General features: G+C 43.5%; 1 protein-coding gene across 4 annotated transcripts in view; it reads right to left on the reverse strand.

Moving 5' to 3' along the window:
* Positions 1 to 15,094: 15,094 nt before the first annotated feature.
* Positions 15,095 to 24,644, reverse strand: part of MID2 (midline 2) — a 105,917-nt gene continuing 96,367 nt past the window's right edge. For all 4 annotated transcript variants that reach the window (XM_027533786.1, XM_027533787.1, XM_027533783.1 and 1 more), the window contains exons 8-10: positions 22,814 to 22,975; positions 20,843 to 21,050; positions 15,095 to 20,004 (exon numbers count right to left, since the gene is read on the reverse strand). In XM_027533786.1, the coding sequence (XP_027389587.1) occupies positions 19,602 to 20,004; positions 20,843 to 21,050; positions 22,814 to 22,975 (773 nt within the window). In that variant the 3' untranslated portion in view covers positions 15,095 to 19,601. The remainder of the gene's footprint in view (positions 20,005 to 20,842; positions 21,051 to 22,813; positions 22,976 to 24,644) is intronic.

Consider the following 24,644-nt stretch of genomic DNA (forward strand, 5'->3'; position numbering starts at 1 on the left):
TATTTTTTGGGTGTTAGTTCTAAAAGTTCTGTAGGTCTTCATAGAACCATTCAACTTCAGCTTCTCGAGCATTACTGGTTGGGGCATAGACTTGGATTACTGTGATATTGAATGGTTTGCCTTGGAAACGAACAGAGATCATTCTGTCATTTTTGAGATTGCATCTAAGTACTGCATTTTGGACTCTTTTGTTGACCATGATGGCTACTCCATTTCTTCGAAGGGATTCCTGCCCACAGTAGTGGATATAATGATCATCTGACTTAAATTCACCCATTCCAGTCCATTTTACTTCGCTGATTCCTAGAAAGTCGACGTTCACTCTTGCCATCTCCTGTTTGACCACTTCCAATTTGCCTTGATTCATGGACCTGACATTACAGGTTCCTATGCAATATTGCTCTTTACAGCATCGAACCTTGCTTCTATCACCAGTCACATCCACAACTGGGTGTTGTTTTTGCTTTGGCTCCATCCCTTCATTCTTTCTGGAGTTCTTTCTCCACTGATCTCCAGTAGCATATTGGGCACCTACCGACCTGGGGAGTTCCTCTTTCAGTATCCTATCATTTTGCCTTTTCATAATGTTCATGGGGTTCTCAAGGCAAGAATACTGAAGTGGTTTGCCATTCCCTTCTCCAGTGGACCACATTCTGTCAGACCTGTCCACCATGACCCGCCCATCTTGGGTGGCCCTACAGGGCATGGCTTAGTTTCATTGAGTTAGACAAGGCTGTGGTCCGTGTGATTAGATTGACTAGTTTTCTGTAATTATGGTTTCAGTGTGTCTGCCCTCTGGCAACACCTACCATCTTACTTGGGTTTCTCTTACCTTGGACGTGGGGTATCTCTTCACGGCTGCTACAGCAAAGTGCAGCCGCTGCTCCTTACCTTTGAGAGGGGTATCTCATCACTGCCATCCCTCCTGACCTTGATCATGGAGTAGCTCCTCTCCGCCCTCCTGCGCCCACACAGCCACCACTCCTTGGACGTGCGGTAGTTCCTCCCAGCCGCCCCTGACCTCCGGCGTTGGGTAGCTCCTCCCGGCCGCTGCCCCTGACTTTGGGCGTTGGGTAGCTCCTCCCGGTCTCCGCCCCTGACCTCGGGTATAGGGTAGCTCCTCCTGGCTGCAGCCCCTGGCCTCCGGCGGGGGATAGCTCCTCCAGGCCGCTGCCCCTGGCCTCAGGCGTGGGGGTAGCTCCTCCTGGCCTCTGCCCCTGGCCTGGGACGTGGGGTAGATCCTTCCGGCTGCCCCTGGCCTCGGGCGTGGGTTAGCTCTTCTCAGCTGCAGCCCTTGACCTCGGGTGTGGGTTACCTCCTCCCGGCCACCACCCCTGACCTCGGACATGGGGTAGCTCCTCCCGGCCGCTGCCCCTGGCCTCGGGCCGGGGGAGCTCCTCCCAGCTGCCGCCCCGACCTTGAGCGGGAGGTAGCTCCTCCCGGCCACCCTTGACTTCCGGCGTGGGGTAACTCCTCCCAGCCGATCTTCACTTACGGTGTGGGGGAGCTCCTCCCTGCCTCCGCCCCTGGCCTCGGGTGTGGGTTGGCTCCTCCCGGCCACTGCCCCTGGCTTCAGGCATGGTTCAGCTCCTCCCAGCTGCCGCCTCTGACCTTGGGCGTGGGGGAGCTCCTCCTGGCCTCCGCCCCTGACCGCGAGCGTAATTTAGCTCCTCCTGGCCGCCACCCCTGACCTCCGGCGTGGGGTAGCTCCTCCCGGCCGCCACCCCTGACCTCCGGCGTGGGGTAGCTCCTCCCGGCCGCCACCCCTGACCTCCGGCGTGGGGTAGCTCCTCCCGGCCGCCACCCCTGACCTCCGGCGTGGGGTAGCTCCTCCCGGCCGCCACCCCTGACCTCCGGCGTGGTGTAGCTCCTCCCGGCCGCCGCCCCTGACCTTGAGCGAGGGGTAGCTCCTCTCGGCCATGCTTCTGCGCCGTCCATCACAGCCGCCCATACGGCTATAGGCTAATATAATCTTGACACCAAAAACTGACAAAGGTAAGGGAAAGAAATAACAAGGTAAGGGAAAGAAATTATAGGCCCATCTCACTTATGAACCTAAATATGAAAATGCATAACCTTAATACCATAATCAAACAGTAAAACTACAGGTCATTATTTTTCACAGAGATACTGATGGCATTTTTGGTAGAACAGTTCTTCATTTAGTATCCCTGATCCCTATTGACTAAATGCCAGCAGGACTCCTCACACACACACATTAAAGTGAAAGTGAAATCACTCAGTCATGTCGGACTCTTTGCGACCCCATGGACTGTAGCCTACCAGGCTCCTCCGTCCATGGGATTTTCCACGCAATAGTACTGGAGTGCATTGCCATTTCCTTCTCCAACTGCTGCTGCTACTGCTAAGTCGCTTCAATCGTGTCCGACTCTGTGGGACCCCATAGACCACAGCCCACCAGGCTCCCCCGTCCCTGGGATTCTCCAGGCAAGAACACTGGAGTGGGTTGCCATTTCCTTCTCCAATGCATGAAAGTGAAAAGGGAAAGTGAAGTCACTCAGTTGTGTCCGACTCTTGGCGACCCCATGGACTGCAGCCCACCAGGCTCCTCCGTCCATGGATCTTCCAGGAAAGAGTACTGGAGTGGGGTGCCATTGCCTTCTCTGCCTTCTCCAACACACACATTAACAAACTGTAAAAACCAGAAGCACTTATAGATATTTCCAAATGTACCCTAGAGCAGTGGTTCAGCTTCAGGCTGAGGATCAATACTATAGGCAATCTCACTTATGAACACAGATACAAAACCACTAATAAAAGATTAGTCCCTCAAACCCCACAGTACATTAAAAAGAAAAAAAACACACATCATGCTCTCATCTGATAAGTTAATATTAGGAAACCAGGAAGTTTAACCTTTATAGATCTGTCACTGTGGAACAGGACACCAACTCCTTACTTGGAAAATTGGCAATTACAGGGAGAATTAAGCATTTATCTTGTCTTTCATATAGGAACTGTATTTTAGGCTCACCAAATAGCCCCAGTAGAGAAGGGATAGTTCTTCTTACAGAGGTATACTAGCTAATACATTCAGAAAGAATAATAGAAATAGAAAATCATTATTATGAAATCTTTAACAAAATAATTGACTTTGATAGCAGTTATCACATGGATGGTAAAACCATTAGGTAAAAGGATGGTGGAGAACTTTACAATGACAGGATCATATTAACACCACTTCAATTTACCGTCCGAGTTATCTTATATACCCTTAATTAGCTCAACAGTAAAGAATCCGCCTGCAATGCAAGAGACCCAGGTTCAATCCCTGGATTGGGCAGATCCCCTGGAGGAGGGCATGACAACCCACTCCAGTATTCTTGCCTTGAGAATTCCCTGGACAGAGGAGCCTATTGGGCTATAGTCCATAGGGTTGCACAGAGTCGGACACAACTGAAGAGACTTAGCACAGCACACATACCCTTAATTACAAAATGAAAGAAGAAAATTCTATTAATAGTAGTAACAAAAGCTATAAAGTATCTAGAAATAGCACAAACAAGATATGTTCCAGACATTTATGGAGAAAATGATGTTATTAAAGAATTTAAAAATCTGAATAAACAGAGAGCCATGCCATATTTATTCATATCTCATTAATGTAAAGATGCCAATTCTCCCCAGCTAAAGCTGGAAATTCAATAAATGCCAATAAAATTCTTTATGGGAATGATAATCTGACTCTAAAACTCATATTAAAATGTAAATATGCAAGAATAACACAAAATTGGAGAACAAAGATGACTTTCCATGTCAGACGTCAAACATTATAAAACTACAGAAATTTAAACTGTGACATGAACACAAGTATAAATAAATGGATCAGCAGAATCAAATAAAGAATCCTGAAAGAAACCTAAATATGCATAAGAATCTAGTATTGATTAAAGGTAGCATTTAAAAGTAAGTAGAGAAAGAAGAGGGAGGCAGGTGGAAGGATACAGACTGCAGCACATTTTGTATTAGCACAAAACTTGGAAATAACCATGTCAATGGGGAAATGGCTACAGGAATTATAGCATATCTATTCTGTAGAATACTCTGCAACTGTAAAAAAGAACAAGTTAGATTTACATGTACTAAAATGAAAAGTTCTCGCACATAATGGTGGGTGAAAAGTAGCAAGTAGCAGAACAATACATATAAGCATGATGTAATTTATATTTTTAAATAATAACACTAAATAATATTATGTATTCTGTGTGTGTGTGTGTGTGTGTGGCAGAGAGACAGAAAAAGAGGTCTGAAAGAAGTTAAGTCAAACAGTAAATAGGGAGAGGGAGAATCAGGGAGGAAATCAAAGATGACCAAAGAAGGCTTTAGCCTTCCCTATAACATTCTAATCCGCTAATAGAAAAAATGTGTTTGTGTGTTGTGTAATTAAGTCAATAAATAAGAGATTTAAAAGCTATATATATGATATCAATGAATTATATATGGTATAAGGACTTATTTATTCATATGATTGCATAGAAAGGTGATTGTAAGGATACTCACCAAACTGTTGACAGTTTTTTCTTTGTTTCATTTTTTATGGGGGGGGGGATGACAGCTATAAAGGGAGCAGAAAAAGCAAGTTTCAAGATTTACTATCTCTATACTTGTGTACTGTTTTAATCTTTTACCTTGAAAATAAATATTGAATAATTAAAAACTAAAGACGTGGAAAAAATTAAAGATATACTCTTAAGTGGGAAAAGCTAATTGCTATATTATATATATATATATATATATAATTTTATATATGGAATAATGTATACTTCTATTGTATTATATATGTACACATGTGTGCTAAGTCAATTCAGTCACGTCCAACTCTTTGCAACCCTATGAACTATAGCCCACGAGACTCCCCTGCCGTGGGATTCTCCAGGCAAGAATACTGGATTGGGTTGCCATGCCCTCTTCCAGGGGATCTTCCTGTTCTAGGGATCAAATCCATATCTCTTATGTCTCCTGCATTGGAAAGTGGGTTCTTTACCTTTACACCACCTGGCAAGCCCATAAATGTGTACCTATATATTCTAATGCACAAAAACAAAAATACAAATTGCACTTTTAAAATTTATATAATTATGCTGTTTATTTTATTACAATGAGCATATGGTTATGCATTATTTAAGAAATACTATGGTAATCATTTCTCAAAATATGCATATATCAAAGTAATATGTTGTACATCTTAAACTGTACAATGTTACATATTAATTATATCTCAGTAAAACTGAAGGGTGAAAGAAACAGAAATATAGATAAATCTAACCATGCCATTAACCTAATCAAAACTCTTTAAGTAGGAGTATTCCCACTGTTCCTAGGATAAAGCTCAAAGTAATTAAGGGAGCCTGTCATTCAGCCTCAGTTCCCAGTACTCTCCCCCTTGCTTAATATGCTCTAATCACAGGAGACACCATTCAGTACTTCAAGTCCCTTGTACACGTTCTAGTTTCAGGTCTCTGCACATGTTGTTTCTTCTACATGGAACACTTCCTCCATTCATCCCTCCTCTGTCTCCTTCTACTTTGTCTGATCCTTTAGTTCTCATCACTTCTTCAGGAGAACCTTCTCTGACATTCAAGTCAGAGTTAGGTCCTCCTGTTATAATTATTTATAGATCCCTTACTTTTCCTTCCCAGCTCTTATCTTAATTTGCAGTTTTCTATTTATAGATGAGATTATTAATGTCCGTTATCACTACTAGACTGAAGCTCCATGATAGCAGGACTCTTGTCTGTCTTGTTGTATCTTGACATTTAGTAAGAGCTCAGAAAATATTTGTGAAATAAATGACTCTTCCCTGTTAATCAAGGTGGACTTTAGCTTGGTATTAGTTCCATTTTCCTCTCCATTCCAAAGTAAGTCATCAGATAAGCAACTTCAGTGACTATAGATGACTCACCCAACACCCTGGCCTCACTGTCCATCAATCTTCTCTACTTCTGCAACCTCTGACCACATGCCACTTCACCTGACATTTCTAGCCATTACTGTCTTGCTGCTGCTACTGCTGCTAAGTCGCTTCAGTCGTGTCCAACTCTGTGCGACCCCTGAGACGGCAGCCCACCCGGCTCCCCCATCCTTGGGATTCTCCAGGCAAGAACACTGGAGTGGGTTGCCATTTCCTTCTCCAACGCATAAAAGTGAAAAGTGAAAGCGAAGTCGTTCAGTCATGTCCGACTCCTAGCCACCCCATGGACTGCAGCCTACCAGGCTCCTCCATCCATGGGATTTTCCAGGCAAGAGTACTGGAGTGGGGTGCCATTGCCTTTTCCATTACTGCCTTAGACCACCTAAAAAACATGGAGCTGCCCCACTTCAGAATTCCTGAACTCCACTAACCCAATCTCTAGCTACAAACCCTTACCCCTATTACTTCTTGGTTCTCAAAATATTTAATCCTCGTTCTCATCAAGATCTCCCATCCTTTGATTTCTCCTGTTCTTCAGCCCATTTCCACCTCATTGCTTAACTCCCTATCCAATCTAGATGCCATGGTACATCACTTTAAACACTCTTCTTAGCAGCCTTACTGCTCTAATCTTTTAATCTGCCATTTCCCAAGCTACTGAGTTACTAAGGGCCACTCTACATACATTACTTCTGGAACTTCTCAAAACATCAGTATGAGGTAGAGACCACAATTACCAGTGTATCCTCGTCGCACCCCTAGCGGTCTCCACAGCCTAGGTGTCCTGTGGGGAGTATGACTCTAAGGTTGGCCCTTGGTTGGGTAAGTGACTAGGAGAGCAGCAGATTTGGGTTCTGATTCCATCTTTGAAAGTGAAAGTCGCTCAGTCCTGTCAAACTCTTTGTGACCCCCACAGTCGATACAGTCCTGGAATTCTCCAGGCCAGAATACTGGAGTGGGTAGCCTTTCCCTTCTCCAGGGGATCTTCCCAACCCAGGGATCCAATCCAGGTCTCCTGCATTGCAGGCGGATTCTTTACCAGTGGAACTACCAGGGAAGCTGTGAATCAATTTCTCTAATCTTTTTGTGCCTTGCTTTCCTCATTAGTAAAATGGGAGAGTGGCTCACACCGTGGTTGGAAGCATAAATAATAGTGTAACAAATTCCCAGCATTTAAGGTATGATGCCATTCATTAAATGCTTCCGTGTGCTGAGAATTTATTATAGTAGTCTTATTTACACTTCTAACCACAGTGTGAGCTACTCTCCCATTTTGCAAATACGGAAAGTGAGGCACAGAAAGATTACAGAAATTGACTCACAGCCCAGTTAGTTGATGGTAAAGAAGGAATTATAACCCATATCCGCTGCCCTCCTTGTCACTTAACCCAACCAAGGGCCAGCCTTAGAATTGCACTCCCCAGGCCGTGGAGACCGCTGGGAGTGCGAGGATGCGACAAGGACGCACTGTTAAGCCCCATGTTCTGACCTGAGCAAGACCAGGGAGCTGACCAGCATGTCAGCGGCCGGAGCCCGGATCTGGGCTCTCCTGGGGCTGGTTGCGAGGCAGCGTAAGCCAGCTGGATAGTGAACACCATGGGCCCCGGAGCGGGCGTACCCCAGGGAGCGACCTCCGTCTCATAAACTCACTCTGAGGGTGCCACATCCCAGAGGCACAGTGATCTGGTCTCGAAGCCACCCAGCCTAGGACTGGCCCACAGAGAAAGGAGGCAACAGCTCGGTCACCTATTCCATTGCTAAGCCACACAATCACAAGCCCCAGTGGTGAAGACCTAAGTCACCTATTTGGATTTTCTTCCAGCTTTCAGCTATAGTGTGGGGTCCAGGGTCCGTAGGCCCAGGAAGCACCACGTGCTTTTGTTTGTTTTTGTTACTTTTTTCCTTTTGAGGAGAGGGTCAATAATTTTCCTCAGATTTCCAAACAGGTCATGTCCACCCTCCCCGCCCCGCCAAACCCAACTCACTTCAAAAAACAAAAAAGAATGCTGGTTGGAAGCTGCCAGCCAGAGCTCCTCTGCTATCTTTAACCTCAGTCCCGCATGCTGGAGGTGTGGATTTCCATCCCCTGCGTCCCTCCACACTCCTTTTCTTTCTGCCCACCTCCCCACACACGCCTACATTCACGCACCCTACACGCACGCACCTCCGCAACCCAGGCCCCCCCCCATGCACTCACCCCCCTACACGTGCCTCCCCACACACGCACCGCATGCACGCGTTACGGTTCTCCAAACACACCCCTCCAAAAATTGCCACATGCACGCGTTTCCCCCCGAGTCCCTCCGCACACAGGCGCATTCCACTCCTGCGCCTCAGAACCTCGTCTCCACACACACCGCCTAGGGAGCCTCTCCCCTCTCTCCTTTCTAGGGCAGGCCTGGAGAGACTGGCGGCCCGACCCTCCCCGCTCCTCAGCTTCTCGGGCAGCGAGGTCCCTCCCAGGCACGCTGAGCTCACCCCGCCTGAGCACGTGGCCGGCCAGTCCGACTGGGCTGTTGCATCTCTGCTCACATCCCAGGAAACACCGGGCGGGGTGTGGCACCTCCCAAGCTCTGCCATGGGAGCCTTCGGACAGCGGAGAAAGCGGCCGCTCGGTCGAAGGGAACCCCCTCGATTTCCCGTCCTTCCGAACGGAGTGGGCGGCAGAGGGTACTGGGTGCGGCCGGAGGCGTTGCCCGTCCCCACTGAGAAAAATGCTCACCTAGTTCCCAAAGCTAGTTTGCCCTTCTCGTTCAAGGGCAAGGTCTTTGGGTCGGAGAGGGAGAAATGACTCAGAGAGGAGGCGGCTCAGAGGGTGGGGCCGGTCTGGGAAAAGGGGAGCATTGGGGAGCCGGAGGGAAAGGGGAGGGGGGAAAAAAAGGATGGAAAACTGTGGTAATGGGCGGTGTTGATGGGGTCTAGCGCAGTCCTGAGAATCCTGCCTGGTCAACCCTGAATCCAGGAGCTACTCGGCTGGATCTTTTCCTATGTGCTAACTCCTTTACCCCGCGCCAAAGGCATCCAGAGCCAAGACCCTTGCTAGCAACTACCGGGCTCCACGGAATCTGCTGTGGGTCTGGGCAAGGGCAGAGGTATTAATTCTTCGTGTCTTTCAGAGCCGGTACTAGTCTTTAGCTCATAGTGTTACTGGGAGAATGTAAATGAGTTACTACATCTCAAGTGCTTAGAATATTGTCAGGGACACTGTAAGCAATCAGTGATGGCTCCTGTTATTAACAAAGGTGTTCATTTGTTGGTGGTTTGTCTCACCTTTATATTGTAAGCCTCATTAAGGCAAAAAACCGTATTTTCTTCATCACTGAACTCCAGCATCTGACACAAAGAAGCTATCAATAAATTATTTCTTGAGTTAATAAAAGAGTGATTGAATGATAACTTGGACTAGTGGGTATGCCAAGACCCTCTTCTCTGCCATGTCAGAGGTACATTGTGGAAGTTTGAAGAAGAAGGGTTATGATTGGGAAAGGTGGCACATAGAACCCCTGTTGGTTACTCTATCAAGTGACCTGCTCTGCCCTTGGAAATGGAACTGTCTTTGGCAGTTTCCTACATGGACAACTGAATGACTGTCAGAAAGCTGACCTGAAATTTGAAACAGAGCTGTGCCTTGCTAGAGCAGTATTCGCAACTTGTACAGTTAGTAAAGAAGGAAGGGGGAGAGGGCCGACATGGAAAGCTCAAAAATAATGGTGGTAAATGTTAAGTGAGGGAGTTTGGCAGGGGAGCGCTGAATGAAGTGACAGAGACCCCCCCCCCATACTCTATACAGAGTTCAGAGCAGATGGTGGTCCTAAAGGAACAGTAATGTTATCCACCTTTCTGTTCTAGTCATAGGGTTCCTGATGATCTGACCTCATGTCCCAATATTTTGGGGGGTATGCCATGAACTTCCTGATATTCAAGCTGGTTTTAGAAAAAGCAGAGGAACCAGAGATCAAATTGCCAACATCCGCTGGATCATAGAAAAAGCAAGAGAGTTCCAGAAAAACATCTATTTCTGCTTTATTGACTATGCCAAAGTCTTTGACTGTGTGGATCACAATAAACTGTGGAAAATCCTGAAAGAGATGGGAATACCAGACCACCTGATCTGCCTCTTGAGAAATTTGTATGCAGGTCAGGAAGCAATAGTTAGAACTGGACATGAAACAACAGACTGGTTCCAAATAGGAAAAGGAGTTTGTCAAGGCTGTATATTGTCACCCTGTTTATTTAACTTATATGCAGAGTACATCATGAGAAATGCTGGACTGGAAGAAACACAAACTGGAATCAAGATTGCTGGGAGAAATATCAATAACCTCAGATATGCAGATGACACCACCCTTATGGCAGAAAGTTAAGAGGAACTCAAAAGCCTCTTGATGAAAGTGAAAGTGGAGAGTGAAAAAGTTGGCTTAAAGCTCAACATTCAGAAAACGAAGATCATGGCATCTGGTCCCACCACTTCATGGCAAATAGATGGGGAAACAGTGGAAACAGTGTCAGACTTTATTTTTTGGGGCTCCAAAATCACTACAGATGGTGACTGCAGCCATGAAATTAAAAGACGCTTACTCCTTGGAAGGAAAGTTATGACCAACCTAGATAGCATATTCAAAAGCAGAGACATTATTTTGCCAACAAAGTTTTGTCTAGTCAAGGCTATGGTTTTTCCTGTGGTCATGTATGGATGTGAGAGTTGGACTGTGAAGAAGGCTGAGCGCTGAAGAATTGATGCTTTTGAACTGTGGTGTTGGAGAAGACTCTTGAGAGTCCGTTGGACTGCAAGGAGATCCAACCAATCCATTCTGAAGGAGATCAGCCCTGGGATTACTTTGGAAGGAATGATGCTGAAGCTGAAACTCCAGTACTTTGGCCACCTCATGCGAAGAGTTGACTCATTGGAAAAGACTCTGATGCTGGGAGGGATTGGGTGCAGGAGGAGAAGGGGATGACAGATGATGAGATGGATGGATGGCATCACTGACTCAATGGACGTGAGTCTGAGTGAACTCCGGGAGTTGGTGATGGACAGGGAGGCCTGGCGTGCTGCGATTCATGGGGTCACAAAGAGTCGGACACGACTGAGCGACTGATCTGATCTGATGCAGATTAGGCTCCTCCACTGCATTCATTAAACTTGCATTTATGGAAATTAATCCTGTTAAAACTAGTGTGCATGTGTGAAGGGACCTTAGACATTACTCATACATTTAACAGTTGAAAAACTAAGAGCCAGAAATAGATAGCAAAGGACTTGGGCTTTGGGATTCTCTGGCCTTGGTACTGAATCTTTCAGGGCCTGAATTTGCTGTGTATCCCATTATTCCTTTAACTCCTCCCCCCATGCCATCCCAAATCCCAAAGAGACTGAATGAAAGGACATAAATTGGAGGTCAGCAGAAAGGAGGGATAAAGGAAGCTTATCAACAGACTCTGAATTTACTTCCTTTTGTTCCCACCGGGGAAGGTACCTGAACCTTCAGCCAACTACTGTAGAACAGCTCCACCCTGGAAACTGTTATCCACATAAACCCAGCAAGCAAAGGTTTGAACCATAGCTAATCTGAGTCTTGGCAAAATGCCTGTGATCCTTCCAGAGCATTGGAAGCTTGCAGGAAGATGCTTCAGGGCCATCTACCACTCACCTCTGTATCTCTTCTCTTCCCTGGAATGATAAGAGACAGTTTTTCATCACCTACCACCTGCTGGAAAAACCATAGCCTTGAGTAGATGGACCTTTGTTGGCAAAGTAATATCTCTGCTTTTGAATATGCTATCTAGGTTGGTCATAACTTTGCTTCCAAGGAGTAAGTGTCTTTTAATTTCATGGCTGCAGTCACCATCTGTAGTGATTTTGGAGCCCCCAAAAATAAAGTGTGACACTGTTTCCACTGTTTCCCCATCTATTTCCCATGAAGTGTTGGGACCAGATGCCATGATCTTAGTTTTCTGAATGTTGAGGGTTTTTTTTTTTTAATTTTTTTATTTTATTTTTAAACTTTACAATATTGTATTAGTTTTGCCAAATATCGAAATGAATCCGCCACAGGTATACATGTGTTCCCCATCCTGAACCCTCCTCCCTGAATGTTGAGTTTTAAGCCAACTTTTTCACTCTCCTCTTTCACTTTCATCAAGAGGCCTTTTAGTTCCTCTTCACTTTCTGCCATAAGGGTGGTGTCATCTGCATATCTGAGGTTACTGATATTTCTCCCGGCAATCTTGATTCCAGCTTGTGCTTCTTCCAGCCCAGCGTTTCTCATGATGTACTCTGCATATAAGTTAAATAAGCAGGGTGACAATATACAGCCTTGACATACTCCTTTTCCTATTTGGAACCAGTCTGTTGTTCCATGTCCAGTTCTAACTATTGCTTCCTGACCTGCATACAAATTGCTCAAGAGGCAGATCAGGTGGTCTGGTATTCCCATCTCTTTCAGAATTTTCCACAGTTAATTGTGATCCACACAGTCAAAGGCTTTGGCATAGTCAATAAAGCAGAAATAGATGTTTTTCTGGAACTCTCTTGCTTTGAAGAAAGCTAAGCGCCAAAGAATTGATGCTTTTGAACTGTGGTGTAGGGGAAGACTCTTGCGAGTCCCTTGGACTGCAAGGAGATCCAACCAGTCCATCCTAAATGGGACCAGTCCTGGGTGTTCATTGGAAGGACTGATGCTGAGTCTGAAACTCCAATATTTTGGCTGCCTCATGCAAAGAGTTGACTCATTGGAAAAGACCTTGATGCTGGGAAGGATTGGGGGCAGGAGGAGAAGGGGACGACAGAGGATGAGATGGCTGGATCTCGGCATCACCGACTCAATGCACATGAGTTTGGGTGAACTCCGGGAGTTGGTGATGGACAAGGAGGCCTAGCGTGCTGTGATTCATGGGGTTGCAAAGAGTCAGACACAACTGAGTGACAACTGAACTGAACCACCTGCTGAGATCTGATGAAATGAATCTGTCTGACTCATCTCTCTCAGATGAGAGCTACAGACTATAAAGCAAGTTAGTTGCAGTCTAGAATTGGCTTCCTAGCAAGAGGATATCCAACAGCTACCCGTTTCAGTCCTCTGGCCCCTTTTGTTTCATTGTCTTTTTGCTGTGTGGGATAAGGGCCACTAAGAGCAGGAGTCTTTGACTACTTTTTCTTTCACTAGCAAGGTAAAAAACAGAGTTTAAACATGATTTATTGTAATGGAGTTTAAACGTGATTCATTGTAATGGAGTTTAAACATGATTCATTGTAATTTTATCTGCTAAGTGCCTCAGGTCTTGGACTCCCTTTGTGTACTTGCTACTTGCTGTGTTCTGGTATATTACAGCACGCTCCCTTATCACCAAGGAAGTTGAGCTGAACAAAAAGATACATACATCCTAAAGGCTTTTTCCCACCACTGCATGCAGAAAATCAGCCCAAGTTCCCTTTTTCTGCATCTTCCAATCTGGTGGGAGTAGTCACAGATCCTTTTTGCCTTCTGTATGCAAAAAGAGTGGGCATTTGTATTCTGTTATTTAAGACTCCCCTTGGCTCAAATTATGTTTCCAACAGGCTTGCCAGAGTATTATTGGCTGATCCTTTCCAAACCCAAAAATCTGAAGCTTGCCCCACCCAACTTACCTCAGGTTAGACAACAAAACATTGCCTCTAGAAGATCCTCATTAACATTTTCTTGTTTTCTGAGCAGGAAGGAAGAGGTAGAGTGAGAAGCTGGTAGAGATGTGGGATTTTGCCCATACCCTTCCATTCACACGTTACTGATGGCTAATATTTTAAATCTCATTGTTCCTCTGAAAGAGACTGGCCATAAAGAACAATAGCCTGTTAACCAAGAGGCAGTTGTCCTAGACCAGAGATAGATGTCTGAGAGGTGGTATGGTGTTCACCTAAAACAAAATTCACAATATAGGAGGTGGCGCATTTGTCACTCTGCTTATCAGGTTCTAATTCTATTCAACCAGCACTTACTAAGTATCTCCTATGTATAAGTCTGGTAAGAGCTTCCACTCTCATACCTGTGTCTCCAGGAAAGGCTTCCTTTTACAGCTACCACTGCTGCTAAGTCATTTTAGTCGTGTCTGACTCTGTGCGACCCCATAGACCGCAGCCCACCAGGCTCCCCCGTCCCTGGGATTCTCCAGGCAAGAACACCGGAGTGGGTTGCCATTTCCTTCTCCAATGCATGAAAGTGAAAAGTGAAAGTGAAGTCGCTCAGTCGTGTCCGACTCTTAGCGACCCCATGGACTGCAGCCTACCAGACTCCTCCATCCATGGGATTTTCCAGGCAAGAGTACTGGAGTGGGTTGTCATTGCCTTCTCCAACAGCTACCACTAGTAACTCTAATTCATAGATCAATCATTATTTAGGAAGAATTATTGAGTTGGATGGGCTTCCCAGGTGGTGCTAGTGGTAAAGAACCCGCTTGCCATTGCAGGAGACATGAGAAACACGGATTCAACCCCCAGGTCAGGAAGATCCCCCCCGAGGTGGGCATGGCAACCCACTCCAATATTCTTGCTTGGAGAATCCCAGGGACACAGGAGCCTAGTGGGCTACAGTCCATAGGGTAGCAAAGAGTCAGACACGACTGAAGCAAGTTAGTGCATGTGCACACACATGCACACCACACATGCTACCCCAGCTCTGGGAGATCTCCTAACTCTCCCAGGCTCCTCCTACAGGCCAGGTGTTTAACAGCAAGTTGACTCACATCTGGCTCTATCCTGACCTTAACCACTAGGTTCTAGTCCTGGAGAAGGGAAAGGCTACCCACTCCAGTACTCTGGCCTGGAAAATTACATGGATACAGTCCATGGGGTCGCAAAGAATTGGACACGACTGAGCGACTTTCACTTTCCAGCACTGGGGTTTTCTTTGTTCCCTAATTCCCAGCTTCTGGCCCAATCACTGAAACATGAACGTGCCATGTTTATATTGGGCCTTATACCTTCATTTCTTTAGTCTTTCTGACTGTATCCTGCTCCTGAAACCAAAGTCTTCATGATTGGATCTCAATATCCAGATGTTCCAGATCCTCCCTGCCTGAATCTTTACCTATTAATACGGTAATCAATCCCCCCTGTCATTTCGGTAACTCTGGACCTTCTTCCTTTCAATCTTCCCCCAATTCAAACTTCAGCGAGAGACAATCAAGAACTCATGAATACATATATATTTATTTAATTCATAATATAGCATTTTTGGATGGGCTGGGATATTTTAGAGGGATGAGGCTGTGTAATCCGCAGATGCTCAGGTTTTTGTCACTAGGAGAGACACTATTGGTCCAAAGCTCCCAGGGCAAACAAGCCTGGGATAAAATATTTGATAAAAAATAGTCCAACAATAGTCCAATAAATATTCTAGCCAACAACAACGACATAGCATATGTCTGAAGCTGGCAGATCAGACTGTAGAAGGCAGTTTCACCTGACCTGATGGCAGTCAACCTGGCCAACCTGAAATACACAGCCAAGTATAGCCCAATGGCTGTGAGGCTGCAGTTGGCTTCAGGAATTGAAATAAGTGTGGGAGAGGTTCTCATCTGTCAGCCTCACATTCTCCATTCTGTAGAAGAAATGGTATCAAATATTTGCGCTTATCAAAAAGTCCATTCGCGGATTGCTCCATCCAGGTAGTCATATATAAATATGTAAACCATGGAAGCTTAGAAAATTCACCTAGTGTATTTTAGCTGAGAAGAACATGGACATGATTTTGCTGCAATTTGAAAGTCACTGCATCCAGAGTTTACACAACAGAATCACATGATAAAAACACATACAGATGCAGTTACTCTTACATACAAGTAGCCAGAACTCCAATGTGGCATTAAAATTTCTTTCATATGTCAAAACATGTTTAACTTTATTGTTATTTTTGTGCTTTTTTCAATAAGACAATATAAAAAGTAAAAATAAGCATAAATTGCAGACAAAAGAATAATTTGCTAGGAGAAAGGATTGTAGGAGAACAGACTGAGGAGAGCAACAATGAAAACTTATGCAGTCACCTTCCATGAAGATGTTAAATAAAGGTCTTACTTCCTTTGTCCAACTGGGTTTAGCTAGAGGTAGTCAATGACTTCTCCTAAGGTACCTGGAATTGCCAGAATTCTATCAAAGTCCTTAAGTTTACTAAAGTATCTGGGATTCACCACATCCCCACCATTTTTTTTTTTTTTTGGAACGTACTTTTCATTATTTGGCTCAGAAACTTCATTGCTTACCCCAAACCCAGTTTAATTTCCTACTTTATTCAGTAGGCTTAGCTCTGAGTGATTTTTGGCAATAACCAAAACATAAATCCACATTCAAAGAACAGAGTTTGAAGAGACTGAAAAATTATTGAAAACAATTGTGCCACATGCTCCAAACAATTCCAAACAATTCCCCAAGAGCTTTTGAGGAAGACAATACTCATTTATATGTATGAGTTCTAGGACATTTGCAAAATAATATCAGTACAGCTCAAATGGAGTAGCCAAGCTTTTCTGCCCAGAAAACACCAATATGGATACCAGAGTACAACAGGGAAACTTTGATTATTCATTCATTCATACATTCACGCAATTAACATTAGCCAGGCAACTACTCTGTTCCACACACTATGTCAGGTGTTAAGAATACCACCACAACAAAAAAGACACAACCCCTGCCCTCAAGGTATTCACAGTCTAGGAAGGAGGATGATTCTTAAATATCAAACCTTGGTATGCATCAGAATTACCTGGGGGAGCTTGTTAAAAATGCTAAATTCCACTTATGTGCCCAGACATTTTAATTAAGTAGATCTAGGTTGGAGGTCTACTTTAAAAATCAACTGTTTTAACAAACACCAAAAATAGTTCTAACAGGTGGTCTGAGGATCACACTTTGAAAAACACTGTTATACAATGTGATTATTGCTGAGAAGGGGGCATGATCATGGTGCCATGGGAGCTCCCAAGAGGAGAACATAACCCAACCTAGGGGTTCAGGAATTAAATCTATTGTGGGGCAGAAGTAGGGAAAGGTAGCCCAGGCTAGAGTCAAAAGTAGGGTGGAGACAATGAAGCTTTGTCCTGGGGCACTACAATATAAAGGCACAAAAAATGAATGGCATTGGAGACCCGAGGTTAAGTTAAAGAAAATTGGAACTGGAATGGAGGTGGAATGTTCTGCATTGACAGCATTTTCACACTATTCCCTTAATTTAAGAACAATTCTTGCTGTTTACTCTAGACATCAAAAAAGTTACTAATGTCTCTATTCCAGGCCCAGAGAACAACTTGTGTAAATAGTTAAGCTTGGCTAGAACGATCAATGTGAGGGGGAAGGTGGCAAAAGATGAAGCTGTGAAAGCAAATAGGGACTTGAAAAGCCAAACTGTAAGTAAGTAACTGGGACTTTCTATTGAATGCCAGTGAAATGTTTTATGAAGGGGTTGAAATCATCTGTTTTGTTTAAGAATTTGGGCATAGGCCCTAGAGGAGAGAGAGACCCAGAGTTAACTTGGAAATGAAAGACATCCATTTAAAAGCACTGCTACACTGTATTGGGGCTGAGGCTGAGCAAAGGAGAGTAATATTTGTTGCATACTTAGCAAAATGCCATGCTTCATAGTTAAGTATGCCATACTAATGCCATACTTAACTAAATGCCAGGTGCTGTGCTAAGCAGTTTACATGTGCTATCTTTTTTCATCTTTGCAAACAGCCTTGTGAGGTAGGTATTACGGTACAGAAGAGGAAACAGCGGCTCAAAGAAGTGAAGTACTTGCCCTGGGTCACACAGCTAGTAAATGGCAGAGGAAATAGATTATTTTAATTCAAAGGCTATGATGAGCTTTCCCACACAGCAAACTATTTCCCAGCACTGCTGAATCTTACTGAGGTTGCTTGTTTCCTGATTAGCACTAAGTATGTAGGGTTTTTAAAACCCCAAATACTGACTTTGCCACTAGATAGGTAAGTTTGAGCCTGCCATCTGTATCTGAATCAGTCTTGCTTTCCGTGTTAGGTGTAAAAACAGTACAAAACTGTAATTTAGGGGATTTTTATAGATATTTTGTCTCTCCTGCAGAATACGAAGTCATTTGACAGCAGGAACTGTGGATTATCAATATGTCAGCTCTAGCGTGGTACCTGGCATCTAATAACTTGTTGAATGAATGAAGGAATGAACACCCACCAAGGTGGTGGAAAGGAAGAAGGGGAGAAGTTTTGGCATTGTTTCAAGGTTCCAATCTGGGGGCTTGTTACAACTACCATGTTATATGACAGTCATATTTTCACAACTCCCAAGAAGTAGACTCTTTGAAGCCGACTTAGCTCCTGAAAGGAGAAAGCTCTGGTGCTGACACTCCAAATTACAGAAGAGGAACTGACAGAAGCATCAACCATAAAGCTTAATTCCCTTCAATGATTGCAATAAGGACTGGGTTGAAGTTTACATCTGCATTTGCCATGAAGGGTTGGCTAAGCAAATGAATAGTGTAAACAAGATCAGGAGAAGAATGATTATTCAACCTGTTTAAGAAAACAGACTATTCTCAGGCATTCTTAAGCACTTGAGAAGTGTTTTATCTGAAAATATAAGTCCATTTATATGGAAATAGTTGTTGCATCTACAACACTCCATTCTTATTAAGTAAAGAAAGCCGGTTCCTAAAGAACCTCCATTATGCAACTCTTGTTTTTTTAAGCCTAATTCTAGCAACTGTATGCTACTTGAGACTAGTAAAACTGTCTTTGAAATATTCTGTGACAGAATTTTTAACAGTTCAGACAAACTTTCTCCATTAGGTAGCACCAATGAAAGTGTGCTACACATAACACAACTACCTGGATCAATTTTCTACCCAGCAAGAGCGTCTCTTGTGCAGTCTTGTCTCCCCAAGTCTCCTAATCCAGTCTAGAGCTCTTCCCACCATCTGTGTCACTATTGCATGTGCATGTGTGTGTGAGCAGAGGGACGAATGGAGGGATGAATGGGGGAGGGGAGAAATGATTTTGATGTTCCCTTTAGGGGACAAAAATGGATGGTATAATTTATTTTCCCTTCCAATATATTTCTCACTCAAATGAGTAAATTAAAAAGCTCATTATGTATATATAATTATAAAATGAATATATAATATATATTATTTATTCATTTTATATATATATATTATATATACACATACATGTTTTCTTTATAATAAATCCTTGATTGTAGGTTTTCATAAAAAGCTACATATAATATGGGATCATTTGACATTTCAAAATTCTACTTGACCAAATCAGCCAGTACTAGAAAGGCTGACACATCCCTGCTTTCTGGCTGGCTAGCCCCTTGTTCAGAGCATCTTTATACATTATTTACCTAGAATTCCTTCCAATATCATTTATACTCCTAAATCACTGGGAATTTTGAATTCTTCAATGACAAGAGAAGAATTCTCCAAATTTGTTCTCCAGTGGCTTGAACCCAGACTACTCATAATTTGTTCTGAGAAACTCAATACATTAATTCAAATATAAGCTTTAATGCACAAAAATTAAATCTATAATATCGAGTTCTTTTGGATGCTTCAAATGAACTTCATTTTTGTATCGTGTATATTGGACACTAACTGAGGTTTAGGAGGGGAAGCACTGCTGAACTGGAGAGCCAGTGAATTATTACATGCTCTCTTGAAACTTAATGGCAAGCTTTCATCCCAGAAACATAAGGGGATTCTTGAGGCCTGCAGTTGCATTCCTGCCGCTCAGGGTAATCAATAAAATCTGGGGCAGGCAAGCCAGACAGGATCATTAGGGATTTGTTCCAAATTGTGAATGTTGGACAAACGGGAAGAATGAAGGTCACATCAAAAGTATGAAGATGGAGAGAGTTAGCTGGGTCATAGAAAGACAGCATGTTGTTGTCATAATCCAGAAGGACACCCAGGCGCTTCAACTGTGGAGGCACGTCCACCAGCATTTCCTTGTTGTTATGTCTCACTACGAAGTTACTATTGCATCGCGAGAAGACCCACGAGGAGGCGTTCTTGCCAATCCATTCATTCTTGGGAGCTGATTTATAGGCAACGCCAACTGCATACCTGTGAGACAATGGAAAGGAGATTACATCTATTCATGATCTGAGTTATGCTAGACACCATTGGGCTTCCCTGTGGCTCAGATGGTAAAGAATCTGCCTGCAATGCAGGAGACCTGGGTTCGATCCCTAAGTTGGGAAGATCCCCTGGAGGAGGAAATGGGAACCTATCCCAGTATTCTTGCCTGGAGAAGCCCATGGACAGAAGAGCCTGGCAGGCTACAGTACATGGGGTCGCAAAGAGTTGGACATGACTGAGCGACTAAGCACAGCACAGCACAGACATCATACAGGACATCTAAGCAATAGAAGACACGTTTCTTCCTTAAATAGTTTATATTTAGATCCATAACAATGATAGCACTAGAGCTTTAAAAAAAATTAGCAATTAGAGTGCTGTAATTTTCAACTCCTAGCTCAGTATATTTTCCATGATTTGATTTTTTTTATTTTTACCAGTATTATTTATTACTATTTTTTTTTTTACTTTACAATATTGTATTGGTTTTGCCATACATCAACATGAATCCACCACAGGCGTACATGTGTTCCCCAATCCTGAACCCCCCTCCCACCTCCCTCCCCATACCATCCCTCTGGGTCATCCTAGTGCACCAGCCCCAAGCTTCCTGTATCCTGCATCGAACCTGGACTGGGGATTCATGGGATGATTTGGGAGAATGGCATACATGATTTGATTTTTTAAAAACTGGAACGTTTTTCTAAGAGTGGTTTCCATCACTTGCCTTTTAACCTTGACTTACTGGTATTATACTTATACTATCAAACTGAATCTCCCAGGAACCTAACAACAGGGGGAAAGAAAAGTTGGATCCACTCACCATGTGGAGGACCCCATGACCACCTCCCAGTAGTGGCAACCGCTGTCAATGAATATATTTCCTGCTGCCCCATAGCACCCAGTGCCACTAAATCTCTCTGGAGTATGGCTCTTCTTCAGAGAGCTTTCTTCCTTCTCCATCTGCAATCCATCATTGGAAATCTTCAACTTCTTGTGAGTCATTTTGGGATCCAGTTTAAAGGGTTGGCCTGAAACATAAAGTAGAAAAAAAAAAAAAAAAAAAGAAAATGCATGAGAAAGTATGTACGAATTCTCTCCTGTTTCTGCAGGACCATCACTATCAGAGGAACCTCGACATAATGATCATTCTTGAGTCAGTGAAAGCTGACTGGTGTTTGGATTATATGAAAGAAGCAGGACAGAAGCCACTGTTTTCTACAAAATAAAAATAAGCTGTCCCCCCTTCATAGACTATCAAGTTAAAAGGGGCTCTCAAGGTCTCCTATTCTCAAATAACTTTTGTACTTTGCTTTATTTCAGTGGATGGTTTGGGATTTGAACAGATTTTAGGGGAAGGAGTATTTCAGGTAAGGCAAAGTGAGGGGATAGATGAGATAATTGCTGCTTGGTGGCAGAACAAAACACCTGAGAATAACTCAACTACAGGACAAATTGTTTTGCCCTGTAATTACTGGGATGTAAATAACATCTAATAGCTCACTTTGTTAGAGTGATTGTTGCATCATCAATAATTAGAGAAAATATCTGTTGTGTAGGATCATTCCCAAGAAAGAATTCCTTAAAGTCATATGACAAAAGTAGTTAGTTACTAGGAGCCAACAGCTGGGTATGGCAAGAGCTGTATAATACAAAACACATCTGACAGACACCGTTGGTCAATGTAACACCCACCCACTACTTTTTTTTTCTCTTACCTGCTTTTACTGTAGAGGCAAGAAAAGCTAAATACTCAAGCTCCTAGCCTCCCTTGCTGCTAGGGGTGACTAAGAAGATAGAAGCAGAAGTCAGATGGGGTGGAGGAAACTTCTGGGAAAATGCCTACATTCTTGGTAAAAGGGATAGTCATTGAATGTACCAGTGTTTTCCCCCTTATTTCTATCTTGAAAAGAAATGTCATTTGGAGGTTGCAGTGGGTAGGTTGGGACCATGTAGCAATAAGCCAACACATAAAAGGAGGCGGGGTCTTGGTCTTTTATGACATGCACCAGCCCTGAACTGCCTACCTTTGAGCTTCTTGCTATATGAAAGAGAGAAAAAAATACTATTTGTTTAAGCTGCTCACAAATAATATTTGACAAGCTAAATTAGATGGATTTTCCTGTCAAAAAGCATTCCTAACAGGTTTGGCTTCTCTGAAGGAGAATTTTACCAGAATATTACAAACAGTACTCTTTTACTCAGTTGCACCCCAAGTATGAAGGCAGAATGCAGAGAAAAATCTTCACTGGACTTTCCTGGTGGGCCAGTGATTAAGAATCTGCCTGCCAAGGCAGGGGACATGGGTTCGATCCCTGGTCTGGGAAGATTCCACATACCGTGGGGCAGCTAAGCCTGCGAGCCACAACTACTGAGCCTGCATGTTGCAACCAGTGAAGCCCACGTGCCTAGAGCCTGTACTCTGCAACTAGAGAAGCCACTATGACGAGAAGCCCGTGCATGGCAACTAGAGAGTAGCCCCAGCTTGCCACAACTAGAGAAAGCCCACATGCAGCAATGAACACCCAGCACAGTCAAAAATAAACAGACAAAAAAACTCTTCACTAATATCCTCCCAAGCCATCAGCTGTTTTCTGTATATCTCTGTGTCCACATACCTCCCAGGGGCACAAACAACCCCCCTGGCCCAAAGCACAGACTCCAACAGCAAAGCTTCTCTACTTGGTGCCTCTGCCCTCTTACACTGCTGTAGGAGGTGCCAGCGTCAGGCTAAGAGTACTCGCTGCTTAGGAGGGCAAAGCTACTGTCTCCTTTTGCGATCACCACAACGTACTGTTTGTTTTGAGTCGGGTAGGTTCACTGTTCCGGCTGCCTGCTTGGTTTATGGCTTTAACAATGAAGATGTAGCGTGTTCCACTCTGCAGTCCGTGGACTGTGTAATGGTTCTGTTTGATGTTGGGCACGATCATCCAGCTATCCACAGAATTATACAGGCCTATAATGTGGGGAAAGCAAGGATGTTAATGTAAAAAAGGCAGGATGAGAAGCATACTGAGTATTCATCACAAGCCCCCCAAAGCAAATTTCATTTTGTTTTGAGTCGTGGAAGACATAGGGAGATGAATCCCCTCTGCTTCTTTTCTCCCACAGAGCTAAGCTTATGCCAGGCTTCTTGCCTCTGGTAATTGAATGTAACCACTAGTGAAAAGTTACTTCAATTTTCTGCCAAAGAATACAGGGGAAACTTCTACACAAAATCACAGAATCACATCTTTCATAGCATCTCTAGATCTTCACCCCAAAGGTTCAATCCTCTGAGATCTGAGTCTGACCCTTGAATGGGTAGAGCAGAACAGAATAACAAGGAATCTCAGAGCCAAAAGGCCAACTAGACACCATATTTCCCTCATTGTACAAATAGGAAACTAAGAGAGAAGGAAAGTGACTTGCCCAAGGCCACAGAGAGCTGAGAGTGGCACTGAGAGTAGAACCCTGGTCTCTTTAACCTAGTCCAGTGTTCTCTCCACTACACTGCTCCACAATTCATGGAGCAAACAATGTTCCTTTGTCACTGCAAGGCAGCAAATCTTTCAAGGCTTATGATTCAGCTCTCCCACACCATTCTCACCCTTGCTTCTAATCTTGGTGGGCTCCAAGGTGTCATAGGGAAGCCAAGGAGATGACATGATAGTCAAAGTAAAATAGCATCTCCTTACTTCACAGTACTTATTTTACCCCTCCCTGTTTCTGATTCCAATACTCTTTTGAGGTTGGGCAGTCCAGGAACAAATTTGTTTTCTGGAACCTTCTTCCCTCCCAAGTAGGGAAAGGGACCAGAGATCTAGGTTTCTGCTTTTGAAACTCTCTAGACCATAAACATTGACTTAAACAGAGAAAAATATACATAATTAAAAACATGTATTTAGCTAAATTTTGATAAAAGAGGGATCGACATTCCAGTCTGTGAATTTACACTTATCTCTTCTGTTATCTGCTTTTCACTTTAACACTTTTTAACCATAATTCTACCAGAGGATGGAAAAGAAAGGGCAGAGAAAATGGCTGGTGGATTTAGTTATTTCTATGCAGCTTTAGTAAAGATTAAAAATGAAATAATGATAATCGATTTGAGAAAGATATGATCAGGAAGGTTTTGTAATTAACTTTGGGGGAAGTAGAAGTCTAAATTAAAACTAGAAAAAGAAGCATAATGGAGTACAAACAGATATGCTATAGAAAGAAGAATAATTGGTGGCAATGTTCATTGATTCTCATGAAATGCCAATAAGGATGAGGGCCAGAAAGAAAATGTTGGAGGGCTTGACTGCCAGTGTATCAATGCACAGTATGAGTCATAAAATACATATTAAATTTTAACAGTAGGAGGGAAATATATGATCTTTCAGGTATACTTATACCAATACAAAACAAAAAATCAAAAGAGAAAACAATCTTCACAATGAAGTATTATGCAGCTATGAAACAAGAAGGTGGGAGATTTCTATGAACTGATAATGGAATGATTTCCAAGATATACTGCTAATTTTCAAAATAAAATTACAAAAGAGTATAAGTAGTATGCTACCTTTTTCATGCAAGAAAGAAAGGCAAATTAGAAAACCTACATTATTTGCTTAGATTTACAAAGCAATAATAACAACAGG

Source organism: Bos indicus x Bos taurus, chromosome X, assembly GCF_003369695.1.
Source record: "Bos indicus x Bos taurus breed Angus x Brahman F1 hybrid chromosome X, Bos_hybrid_MaternalHap_v2.0, whole genome shotgun sequence".
In the NCBI taxonomy this organism is placed as follows: domain Eukaryota; kingdom Metazoa; phylum Chordata; class Mammalia; order Artiodactyla; family Bovidae; genus Bos; species Bos indicus x Bos taurus.